The sequence below is a fragment of the Euprymna scolopes genome, chromosome 39 (assembly GCF_053919585.1).
Source record: "Euprymna scolopes isolate OS-2025 chromosome 39, ASM5391958v1, whole genome shotgun sequence".
Taxonomy (NCBI): Eukaryota; Metazoa; Mollusca; class Cephalopoda; order Sepiida; family Sepiolidae; genus Euprymna; species Euprymna scolopes.
In genome coordinates this window covers 60503693-60517602 of record NC_136520.1, presented here as the reverse complement: position 1 = coordinate 60517602, position 13910 = coordinate 60503693, and the positions used below count along the sequence as shown (strand labels likewise).

The window sequence follows — 13910 nt, the reverse complement described above, 5'->3', positions numbered from 1 at the left end:
CGATTAATTGGAATCCAAAAAATCATAACTTTTCGGAGTAGCGGATTCGGGAAAAAATTTGTGCCTATTTTCCAATGCCAAAAACGATTCTTTTAATTGTCTTTTTTTATTTAATTTTGTTTAAAGCAGAATCCGCCACTGCTGGTACTTATGGTAAAAAAAAAAAAAAAAATATGTATTGATTTTAAACTATGAGCAAAAATAAAATGTACAGATCACCCTCTCACAAGCTTATCTTTACGCTTCAGAATATATCTGCACATTTAACGTCTGCTTTTACGGTAAATCGTGAATAAATAACAACTCTATTGTCATTTAGAGATTTATAAAGAATCGGAATCAGGAATTTAGTACGGAATCACTAAATTGTATCAGAATCGAAAAAAATATTGGAATCGTCCCATCACTAATATATATATATATATATATATTCATTTTCTTTTTGGTCGACACCAGAAATGACGCAACATAATTATTTGAACAGTGAAAATCACTTATTACAATCAGGAAATAATAATAGTGCTATTTTTTTTTTTTTTTATCGAAGAAAAAAATAAGTTGTTTTGAAAACATTTGTTTGTTTCACGGCATATCACCCCCCCCTCTTTTTTTTCTTTCTAGGTAATTAGTACTACATCCAACAATTTTGTTAAAAAAAAAAAAATGGTTTCTATGCCTCAAGTTTTTAAAAACCTCAACTAATTTCTTCGTCATGCAAATTTATGTGTATATAAGGAAAGCGATTTCAGTGAACCCACAGATAGATTCCTCACAGCTACTCCCATCCTGGGTTAGAGTAGACTTGACCATAATGGGAACTCAGGGTTGAGGCTAAACTCCTTTAAAACTCCTCACCTTAACATTCACAAGAAACATGAACTGGAACAAATAGACTGAGGACATTGTTAAGGCTGCTGCAAAGAAGGTGGACTCTCTCTCTCTCTCTCTCTCTCTCTCTCTCTCTCTCTCTCTCTCTGTACCATGCTAGGAAATGACTCCCATCAGATAGTATCCTATATCTTTAAAAGGCCACAATTTGCCCATGCATGGAGTATTGTTGCCACATCTGGACTAATACATCTACCATCTGTCTTTGCTTTTGATGTCGTTTTTGGGCCGGAAGTGAAACTAACATATACCTTCTTGGTCGTCTGTCTAGGATTCAGGGTAGTGTCTCTTTTGTCTAAAGATGGTATGATGATATCGTGGGGTTTCCATTCACACCAAGCGTCCATATACACCTTCTACAAAATAACTGGATGCAACATAAATACTATTTCCAAAATAAATGGATCCGGCATTAAATAACCCGAAAAGGGTTGATATGCCGTAAAACAAAGCAACCAAACCAAACTCTACAAATAAATATTTGAAGATATGAAGAACTTAAAGCATCAAAGCCGTTTCCAAAATAAATGGGTTCGGCATTAAATAACCCGAAAAGGGTTGATATGCCGTAAAACAAAGCAACCAAACCAAACTCTACAAATAAATATTTGAAGATATGAAGAACTTAAAGCATCAAAGCCGTTTCCAAAATAAATGGGTTCGGCATTAAATAACCCGAAAAGGGTTGATATGCCGTAAAACAACCAAACCAAACCAAACCAAAAACCAAACCAATCCACATTTATAGAGGGGTTGGATCAGTTTTGTAGGCCTCCATCTGGTCAAAGCAACTTTTGATCGCCCGGTTCCCATTCTTGTGTAGTTGAGCGTTTTCCACTGGATAGTGTAGTAATAATAGACGGCAGACAATGGGTGACTGTGTCACTTGTCATCCTGTTCAGAACTGTTTCTCTTGTTAGAACAGGAAACAAAAAAAACTGTCTGCCAGTCAAAGCAATCTCATCCTCTTTCTTTGACAAAAGCCAATGACAGGCTGTCATATCAGGAGAACTTGGACAAGTCTAACCTTTAGTTTATTCGCACTTGATCACCAGTCGATTGCTTCAACATCAGGACGGAAACGGGGGGGGGGTTCATTGCCAATTTCACTTACAGACTTTCAGGTTATATCAACATAGTCAAAAATCTTGCCTTTTTGTTTTTTTTTTGTTTTTTAACAAGGGAGTCACCACGTATCAAGGCCCGAAGGCCACTCGAGGATAAGGGTTAATGAATCTAAGGTGGTAGTGTAGTAATCGTTAATGGTGTAGATTTGATTATTCATGGGCACGGCTGAACAAGAACTTATTTACATTGGACTTGAAAACTACCATATTGTAATCTGCCGGGAAGCAGGTCAGTAGAACTGTGTTCCACGGGTGGGCAGTTCTAGGAAAAAAACATATCCTTTTATCAAGTATCTCTCTCTATTTCTCTCTCCCCCTCTCTTTAACTGTTTACTGGATCTATCTAAGAAAATTAGTTATTTTTCTTTTCTTTTTCTAATGGCTTTCTCATAAATTTATGTTGCTTATTATAGATAAAATATACTGTTGGAATCTAACATATAAAATTATCTTGTCAAATTTGTTTAAATTAGACCCAAACAGCGTTTTTTATTGGTAATATAATTACATAGTTCAACACATTTTTTTTTTTTTAATTACTTAATCCTACTCAGATGAACGATGATACGAAACATTAAATCAGCAAAGGAGATAATATATACTTTATATTGAAGAATATAATAGGATACGTCCACTTTACAACTAAAATTTTCTTTGGTAAATTTTCAGACTAGGTCCACCTCCACAATTTTCTTTTAAATGACGACTTTTAATGGTTTTCGACTATGCTGAATACGAAAATCGCCTTGAAATTTTGCAGAAATAATTAGTTATCAAGATATAAAAAGTTGTATTATGCATTGTATTATTTGGCGGCCATCTTTGTTACGCGCGTAGATTTGTTTATGGAGCGCGCGCACGCGCATAAAAACGATGGCTGCCAAAGAATACAATGCATAATACAACTTTTTATATTTCGATAACTACTTATTTCTGCAAAATTTCAATGCGATTTCCGTATTCAGCATAGTAGAAAACTTATAAAAGTCGTCATTTAAAAGAAAATGGCGGAGGTGGACCTAATCTAAAAAAATACCTTTTCTTTCTTTCTCTATATAAGTTTTGAAATGTTTAGACAAATATAACACACTTTGCTGAAATTTATTTTTAAAAAATTACTTGATTCGGCACTGATGACTAGTAATATTAAGAATATAAAGAGTAGTCTACCCTAGAACTAATATTTTATTTCTTTTTCTGTATAAGTTTTACAAAAGTGCAAACAAGTAAAAAGTTAAAAACTAAAATGACTCCACTGCATCCCGGGCAACGCCGTATAAGGACAGCTAGTATTAAATAAGATTTCTTATTAAAACTGTTAATAATGAATCGAGTAGGATTAATAGAATTTTGTTTCTTTGTTTATTATGATAAAGAAATGATTCTAATAAGTGATTTTCACTGTACTGACAATGGGAGAAATGAACAAATAACTCGTACAATAAAAAAAAATGTATATATTTTTAGCATTTTGGTGGGAAAAGAAACAAAAAAGAAAAAAAAAAAAATTTTTATGTGTAAAAATATTTCCTTGATTTTTCGCCTACACTCATCCCATTAATCCCTCACACCAATTATCGAGTTAATCGTACTAGGAGACCCTAATTACCAGGTTAACCAAATCAGGAGGTCCCAGTCAATCGTACTAGGAACCCCCAGTTTCCGGGTCAACCATACCAGAGGACCCCAGATATGGGGTCAACCGTATCAGGAGACCCCAGTTACCGGGTCACCCATACCAGGGGACCCCAATTACCAAGTTAACCGTACCAAATAAATGTAACCGATTCATGACCTGGCGTGAACAGAAGAATAAAATTGTTTTAATTTTATTTTCATTTTCTTGACTATCACAGTTTGTTGGGTGCTTTATTATTATTATTTTTTTTTTTTTCGATTAAGCACTTCCAGACGATCTCAGTGTTTTCGTGTCCTATGTTTCTGAATTTTTGAGATGAGGATTGATTATTGATATTATTTAGATTCTTCAGACTACCGTTCTCATCTTGAGTGTCATTTTGACAACGTTTCCGTTGATGTAAACTCCGACTTTCTTCAGGTGTATCTTGATTAACTCGAGAATCTTTCTGCTGAACTCGGGAATCTGTACAGAAGTTCAAATGGAACCCTATATTTAATCCACAAGGGTAGCACGGTCTCGTTTTGTCAGCCATGACTATGCTAAGTGATTCGCAATTGTATTTTTGAGTGTCGCTCACGCTGAGGATTGAACCTTCAACATCCAGGAGAGCGAATCCAAATAATACAAATCTTATTGTTCTGTCAGATCACACAGTCATGTTGGAGGATAAATCAGCAGGCGATGAAGCAACCCTCATCATTACAATCCCAAATCTCATCCCTTTTCTTTAAATGTTTTACACTTTTGTTCATGTTTAACCAAGTGGATGTCTATTGGATATCAGAAACAAAATTCACACAAGTAGACTATTGATAGAGTCTTTATCTGTGAACTGGTTTATCCCCCATATTATACCACTGCTGATAAAACAGCCACTTTTAGTGTTCCTCAAGAGTTAGGGCTCTTGTACTACCAGTCGGAAAAAAAAACAGTCAGACAAGGTGTCAAACCTGTTAGAATAAAAGTGGCTCAGTCTAATCATGTGAAACTAAGTGACAATCATGTGTCCACAAGTTGCACAGTTAAAGAGAAAGTGGGTTGTTGGGACAACATTTATTTTCCTAGTCAGGAAACACAGCCAAGCACTGGGTATCTTTGAAGTGTCATTCTGATGGTGTCTTTGTGCCTGGTTAGACAAAGGTGCAAACCAGGCAATCAAATTTCATTTTTTTTTATTTTTTTGTTGTTGTTTTTTTAATGTCCTGTAATTCATTTGTTTGCGATACTTAAATAAAAACTATATTGCATGAAAACACATTCTCTTTTTTTTTTTTTAATTATTTAACTTTTGTGATGAAAAATTGCTTTATTTTATTTTGAGCCAAGATTTGCATTTGTCATGAATACTCCCCAGTCTCAAATCTACTCATCACAGATTCTGTTGAGTCACGTTTATATAATAAATGTAATCATGAAATTATATGCTTTTTTGTGTTTTTTGTTATACACGTGATCCTACCTTCCCTCCCTCCCTCCCTCCTTTGATTCTGCTGACTAGAGTTATTTTTTTTTTATTGATGAAGATGTGGTATCTGTTTGTCTGAAGATGAAACTATACTATTACTTATATTAATTCTACTATATGCTATATTATGGACGACCGGGCATCGCCGGATGACCTTACATTTATTATAATTGTTGTTATTAGAAATTTAGATGTTTTGAGTGCTAAAAATGTAATAAAGAAGAGTGTTGTTGATGAAAACGAGATTTGGATATGGGTTTGGAATTTAGAGAAAAAAGGAAAACAATTATCTCGAGTCATGATGGAATTTGGTATCAAGCAGGAATGTTGGAAACAAACTTAGAAATTTTAGTTTTCACAAATAACGAATGGATTACACGACTACGATGAGGTGATTACATGTTTTGAGTGCTACATAGCATTAATTCGTAGTCACTTGATAAGAGAGATTTAACAAAGATAGTTTTATATACACATGTAGACTCCAACTAACTGTTCTCTGACTCCAACTAACTCTAAGTTACTGTGTTAGAGTTAGTTGGAGTCGGAGAAAAGACCAGTTAGTAGTTTGAGGGAGACTGAGTCGGAGTGTGGTCGAGTCAGAGATTGAGTCAGGGTGTGGTCGAGTCAAAAAGCAGATGCATAGCAAAATGTGAGACCAAGAGCAACACGCAACTCCAAAGATGGAGTGGGGACGTCAGGAAATAAAGTTGCATAAAATAACCCGAGTGTCGATTGTCATTCTTTCGGAAATCTTCTTGCAGCTTACAGACCGCCCTCCAGAACCAACTGAAGGAAGAAGGTATGTTTCCCCCTTTTGTTAACCTGAATAACTTCCCAGGACGATGTTTATTCATTCCATAAGGAACTGTTTAAAAATTGTTATGTCTGCGTTTGTTGAACTGTATATACACTTATGAATATATGTGCGTGCGCACACACACACACACACACAAGACGTCATCACATTTATTGACAAGTATTCACTCAACAATCTAGAAAAGATATAGACTGTAATACAATCATGCATGAGCATTAAACGATCACAAACGTATTCTGTATACACGCGTTATATACTTGGTATATACAAAGTGCCTTCAATAAGTTTCCATACTTTTTGTATAGGCATTAAAAATCATCGTAGACTCTTGAAAATTCAGTATGTTATTGCTATACACCTTATGAGATAACTGACCGAGTTTTATAATTTCAGGTTCAAATGAACAACTACAGCAGGAATAGAAATACACCCTACTAAAGTCTGATTGTCACAGCCAGTAAATTTCCAAAATGCAATCTGGACGTAAGGACATTTTAGAAGAACGATTTGCAATAAAATCCTGTTTTAAACTTGGAAAAAATGCCATACAACTGTATGTAATGCTTCAGACTGCTTTTGAACCGTCTTGCACGAATTGAGCATCAGTTTTTGAGTGGCATAAGAGATTCAAGGAAAACAGGGAGTCTGTGAGATGAAAGGTGTGAGAGGAGTAAAGAAATCAGACCACCAATTTTAAATACCCATACAAAAAAGTCTGGAAACTTATTGAAGGCACCTTGTACTTGCCTCAAAAACGCCCATTGTGCATTTTGTAGGGTTCGATCAGTTGATTTTATCTTCAACTAACATTAATTCTTAAACTAACATAAATTCTTGCTGACTGTATGCAAATTACACGATATTGGACTGATTACAAGCAAGCTGTTTAAAGAATTGGAGTGAGTGCCTCAAAAACGTGTACATCGTGTAGGTTCAACTGCTGAATAATATTTCTATTTCCAAAATGGCAGTGTCAAGTTAATTTTATCTTCAACAATCATGTGAACTAACATGATTGTATGCAAATTAGACGATATTGAACTGATTATAAGTGTTACAAAGGGGTGGGATGGAATTGCAGGTGGCAGAGGTGGACGGTCGGCTGTCCGGGCTTGCAAAGATGATGTCAACAGAAAGTCGGTCAGATCCTAAGTCAAGGCAAAGATCGTGGATCCAGGTGCCCTGGGAATCATGTCAAAGTTCAAAATGGGAGATGTAGAATCCCTGGGGATAGGTCAGCGGGATTGACTGACATTTCAGACAATCGTGGAGGGATGTTCTGACGTCACCAGTTTCAATAAAGTAGAGACAACCAGATAACAACAACAAAAAAAGAGAAACAGCTACCACGTTATCTCTGTCATTCTGCACACACACACCTTACCCCGTGACCCCTCCATGCTGTCAGCATTGTCACTGGGAAATAAACATTGTTTCAAATCATTCATTCTTGTTACGTATTATTTTAAAAATACAAGAGACTTTGTTTTTAGTTTACGTCTATTGTGGAAGTATGCTTAAGTTGTACAAATTTATAGTTTTATGAATAGCGCAACATAAGCAAACCATTTGAAGAATTGTAGTAAGTGCCTCAAGAACGCCCATGTGTCTGTGCATCTTGTAGGGTTCAACTGCTGAATAATACAAAAAAAAAAAAAATGGCGATACTCAATTTTATTCTCAATGCTCATGGAGACTAACGTGATTTCTTGCACACAACATGTAAATGAGTTGCTGCTGGTTTGAATAAAAAGCCTGGGTTTTTTTTTTAAGAGTTTGACAATTCGGATGAAGTATTACAGATAAAAAAATAATATTTCAAAGTGTAACAGACCAAAAAATACTATTTCAAAATGTTATACACCAAAGAAAATAGTATTTCAAAGTGTGGTAGAGCAAAGAAAATGCAACTTCAAAATGTGGCAGAGCAAAGAAAATGCTATTACAAAGTCGTGTGACAGACCAAAGTAAATAGTATTTTTGAAGTGTGACAAACCAAACAAAATGCTATTTCGATATGTGACAGGCCAAAACAAATGCTATTTCGATATGTGACAGACCAAAACATGCTATTCCAAAATTGTGTGACAGACCACAAAACATACTATTTCAAAGTAAGACAGACCAAAACAAATACTATTTCAAAGTGTGACAGACCAAAGTAAATACTATTTTAAAGTGTGACAGACCAAAAATACTATTTAACAGTATCACAAACTAAAAAATACTATTTCAAAGTGCCACAGACCAAAATTATTTTTTCAAAGTATGACAGACCAAAGAAAATAATATTTCAAAGTGTTACAGACTAAAGTAAATAATACTTTGAAGTGTGACAGACCAAAGAAAATGCTATTCAAAATTGCAGAAGACCACAGAAAATAGTATCTCAAAGTATGACAGACCAAAAAAAAAATGCTATTTGAAATTTAAGTTACAAACCTAAAGAAAGGATTCTTCTTTAAACTTTAACATAACAATCTACAGAAAATGCTATTTCAAATTTAAGCTTGACAGACTAAATTATATGCTGTTTTGAAAATAAGCTTGGAAGACCAATCCATATCAAAATGCTATTTTTAACTCGATTGTGACAGACCAACTGAATGAGAAAGGCTCTCACGGAGATGCAAGAACGGATTTTAAAATAATCTCCACTTAAATATTAATGGTGTTGGTCTACTCTATGTTTGCGAAGCACCTCAACAACCTCATAATGTACAAATTTCGTGTTGATTCTTGCAACGTGTGTTTTCTTGTAATCACAATGGACTTTTTTTTGTATATAAGTACAATAAAACCATAAAAGACAAAAAGATTTCAAAGCATAATAAGCAGGTAATGTTGACGCCGATGGGGAAGAGCTCATTAGTGAGAGACAGGGGCTTTTAATGCGGGTAAACCACGCTGCGGGATCTGAATACAAATGCTTACAGCTGGAGAAATAGGGAAAATAATAGGAAAGGTTGAATGAAAATGAGGAAAAAACAAGATTGATGAGAAAAAAAAATGACAAGTAAAGAATAGACATGAAGGAAGTTACTGGAAAGAAATTTAAAGAAAAAAAAAATGATGAGAATAATAAACATGACGAGAAAGATAAAAAGGACCGGAAAGGTAAAAATGACCAGCAAAAAAAAAATGACGAGAAAGATGAAAATGACAAGAAAGATGAAAATGATGAGAAAGAAAAAAGTGATGAAAAAAAAAAAAAGATAAGATAAAATGACGAGAAAGATAAACATGACAGGAATGATGAAAATGACGAGTATGATAAAAATGACGAGAAAGATAAAAAATGACAAAGAAAGATAAAAAATGACAAAGAAAGATAAAAAATGACAAAGAAAGATAAAAAATGATGAGAATGACAAAAATGACAAGAAAGATAAAAATGACGAGAATATTAATGACAAGAAAGATAATGATGAGAAAGATAAAATGATGAGAATGAAAAGAATGACCAGAAAAAAAATGACGAGAAAGAAAAATGGCGTGAAAGATTAAAAAATTATAAAAATAACTTTCTAGTCATCCTGGTCATTTTTTTTCTTTCTTGTCACTTTTAACTTTCTCGACAGTTTTATGATGAGAATGATAAAAATGACGAGAACAATAAAAATGACCAGAAAGACTAAATGATGAGGCAGATAATAATGACGAGAAAGATAATAATGACAAGAAAGATAATGAAGAGAAAGATAATAATGACGAGAAAGATAATAATGACGAGAAAGATTAAAATGAACTAGAATGATGAAAATGATGGCCCGAAAACAAATGATGAGAATGATAAAAATGACGAGAAAGATGAAAATGACAACAAAGAGGAAAATGACAACAAAGATGAAAAGGACAACAAAGATCAAAATGACAACAAAGATCAAAATGACAACAAAGATCAAAATGACAACAAAGATCAAAATGACAAGATGAAAATTACAAGAATGACAAAAATGGCAAGAAAGATGAAAATGACAAGAATGACAAAAATGACGAGAATGACAAAAATGACAAGAATGACAAAAATAGTGAGAAAGATGAAAATGACGAGAATGACAAAAATGACAACAAAGATCAAAATGACGAGAATGACAAAAATGACGAGAATGACAAAAATGACAAGAATGACAAAAATAGTGAGAAAGATGAAAATGACAAGAATGATCAAAATGACAAGAAAGATCAAAATGACGAGAATGAAAAACACAGTGAGAAAGATCAAAATGACAAGAAAGACAAAAATTACAAAAAAGATGAAAATGACAAGAATGACAAAAATGACAAGAATGACAAAAATGACAAGAAAGATCAAAATGACAAGAAAGATCAAAATGACAAGAAAGATCAAAATGACAAGAAAGATCAAAATGACAAGAATGACCAAAATGACAAGAATGACAAAAATGACAAGAAAGATCAAAATGACAAGAATGACCAAAATGACAAGAATGACAAAAATGACAAGAAAGATCAAAATGACAAGAAAGATCAAAATTACAAGAATGACCAAAATGACAAGAATGACAAAAATGCCAAGAAAGATGAAAATGACGAGAAAGATCAAAATTACAAGAAAGATGAAAATGACAAGAATGACAAAAATGACAAGAAAGATCAAAATGACAAGAAAGATCAAAATGACAAGAAATATCAAAATGACAAGAAAGATCAAAATGACAAGAAAGATCAAAATGACAAGAATGACCAAAATGACAAGAATGACAAAAATGACAAGAAAGATCAAAATGACAAGAATGACCAAAATGACAAGAATGACAAAAATGACAAGAAAGATCAAAATGACAAGAAAGATCAAAATTACAAGAATGACCAAAATGACAAGAATGACAAAAATGCCAAGAAAGATGAAAATGACGAGAAAGATCAAAATTACAAGAAAGATGAAAATGACAAGAATGACAAAAATGACAAGAAAGATCAAAATGACAAGAAAGATCAAAATGACAAGAAAGATCAAAATGACAAGAAAGATGAAAATGACGAGAATGAAAAACACAGTGAGAAAGATCAAAATGACAAGAAAGACAAAAATTACAAAAAAGATGAAAATGACAAGAATGACAAAAATGACAAGAATGACAAAAATGACAAGAAAGATCAAAATGACAAGAAAGATCAAAATGACAAGAAAGATCAAAATGACAAGAATGGCCAAAATGACAAGAATGACAAAAATGACAAGAAAGATCAAAATGACAAGAATGACAAAATGACAAGAATGACAAAAATGACAAGAAAGATCAAAATGACAAGAAAGATCAAAATTACAAGAATGACCAAAATGACAAGAATGACAAAAATGGCAAGAAAGATCAAAATGACAAGAAAGATCAAAATTACAAGAATGACAAAAATGCCAAGAAAGATGAAAATGACGAGAATGACAAAAATGTCAAGAAAGATAAAAATGGCAAGAAAGATGAAAATGACAAGAATGACAAAAATGACAAGAATGACAAAAATGACAAGAAAGATCAAAATGACAAGAAAGATCAAAATGACAAGAAAGATCAAAATGACAAGAATGACCAAAATGACAAGAATGACAAAAATGGCAAGAAAGATCAAAATAACAAGAAAGATCAAAATTACAAGAATGACAAAAATGCCAAGAAAGATGAAAATGACGAGAATGACAAAAATGTCAAGAAAGATAAAAATGGCAAGAAAGATGAAAATGACAAGAATGACAAAAATGTCAAGAAAGATAAAAATGACAAGAAAGGTAAACATGACGAGATAAAAATGACGAGAAAGATAAAAATGACGAGAATGACAAAAATGATGAGAATGACAAAAATGACAAGAAAGATAAAAATAACGAGAAAGATAAAAATGACGAGAAAGATAAAAATGACAAGAAAGATGAAAATGACAAGAAAGATGAAAATGGCTAGAAAGATGAAAATGACAAGAATGACAAAAATGACAAGAAAGATGAAAATGACAAGAAAGATGAAAATGACAAGAAAGATCAAAATTGCAAGAAAGATCAAAATGACAAGAAAGATGAAAATTGCAAGAAAGATCAAAATGACAAGAAAGATCAAAATGACAAGAATGACAAAAATGACAAGAAAGATGAAAATTGCAAGAAAGATGAAAATTGCAAGAAAGATGAAAATGACAAGAATGACAAAAATGGCAAGAAAGATGAAAATGATAAGAAAGATAAAAATGACGAGAATGACAAAAACGACGAGAATGACAAAAACGACGAGAATGACAAAAACGACGAGAATGACAAAAACGACGAGAATGACAAAAATGACGAGAATGACAAAAATGATGAGAATGACAAAAATGACGAGAATGACAAAAATGATAAGAAAGATAAAAATGACGGGAAAGATAAAAATGACGGGAAAGATAAAAATGACGGGAAAGATAAAAATGACGGGAAAGATAAAAATGACGAGAAAGAAAAATGGCATGATAGATAAAAAAATTATAAAAATAACTTTCTAGTCATCCTGGTCATTTTTTTCTTTCTTGTCACTTTTAACTTTCTTGTCAGTTTTATCATGAGAATGATAAAATTGACGAGAATGATAAAAATGACGAGAAAGACTAAATGATGAGGCAGATAATAATGACAAGAAAGATAATAATGACAAGGAAGATAATAATGACGAGAAAGTGCACTAGAATGATGAAAATGACGGCCCAAAAACAAATGACGATAATGATAAAAATGACGAGAAAGATGAAAATGACAAGATGAAAATGACAAGAAAGATGAAAATGGCAACAAAGATGAAAATGGCAAGAAAGATGAAAATGACAAGAAAGATGAAAATGACAAGAAAGATGAAAATGACAACAAAGATGAAAATGACAACAAAGATAAAAATGACAACAAAGATGAAAATGACAACAAAGATGAAAATGACAACAAAGATGAAAATGACGTGAAAGATCAAAATGGCAAGAAAGATGAAAATGGCAAGAAAGATGAAAATGACGTGAAAGATCAAAATGGCAAGAAAGATGAAAATGACAAGAAAGATGAAAATGACAAGAAAGATGAAAATGACAAGAAAGATGAAAATGACAAGAAAGATGAAAATGGCAAGAAAGATGAAAATGACAAGAAAGATGAAAATGACAAGAAAGATGAAAATGACAACAAAGATGAAAATGACAACAAAGATGAAAATGACAACAAAGATAAAAATGACAACAAAGATGAAAATGACAACAAAGATGAAAATGACAACAAAGATGAAAATGACGTGAAAGATCAAAATGGCAAGAAAGATGAAAATGGCAAGAAAGATAGAAAATGACAAGAAAGATGAAAATGACAAGAAAGATGAAAATGGCAAGAAAGATGAAAATGACAAGAAAGATGAAAATGACAAGAAAGATGAAAATGACAAGAAAGATGAAAATGACAAGAAAGATGAAAATGACAACAAAGATGAAAATGACAACAAAGATAAAAATGACAACAAAGATGAAAATGGCAACAAAGATGAAAATGACAACAAAGATGAAAATGACAAGAAAGATGAAAATGGCAAGACAGATGAAAATGGCAAGAAAGATGAAAATGGCAAGAAAGATGAAAATGGCAAGAAAGATGAAAATGGCAAGAAAGATGAAAATGACAAGAAAGATGAAAATGACAAGAAAGATGAAAATGGCAAGAAAGATGAAAATGGCAAGAAAGATGAAAATGACAACAAAGATGAAAATGACAACAAAGATGAAAATGACAAGAAAGATGAAAATGACAAGAAAGATGAAAATGACAAGAAAGATGAAAATGGCAAGAAAGATGAAAATGGCAAGAAAGATGAAAATGACAAGAAAGATGAAAATGACAAGAAAGATGAAAATGGCAAGAAAGATGAAAATGACAAGAAAGATGAAAATGACAAGAAAGATTAAAATGACAACAAAGATGAAAATGACAAGAAAGATGAAAATGACAACAAA

General features: G+C 32.7%; 2 protein-coding genes across 2 annotated transcripts in view; one reads left to right on the top strand and one right to left on the bottom strand.

Moving 5' to 3' along the window:
• LOC145263803 (UPF0415 protein C7orf25 homolog) overlaps positions 1–13910 on the bottom strand; it is a 707479-nt gene that overhangs the window by 584110 nt on the left and 109459 nt on the right. The window lies entirely within an intron of this gene.
• LOC145263562 (uncharacterized) lies at positions 4659–12814 on the top strand. Its single transcript, XM_080120408.1, has 3 exons — positions 4659–4690; positions 5887–5924; positions 9875–12814. Exons 1-3 carry the CDS (start codon positions 4659–4661, stop codon positions 11707–11709), a joined length of 1905 nt encoding a protein of 634 aa, XP_079976534.1. The 3' UTR covers positions 11710–12814.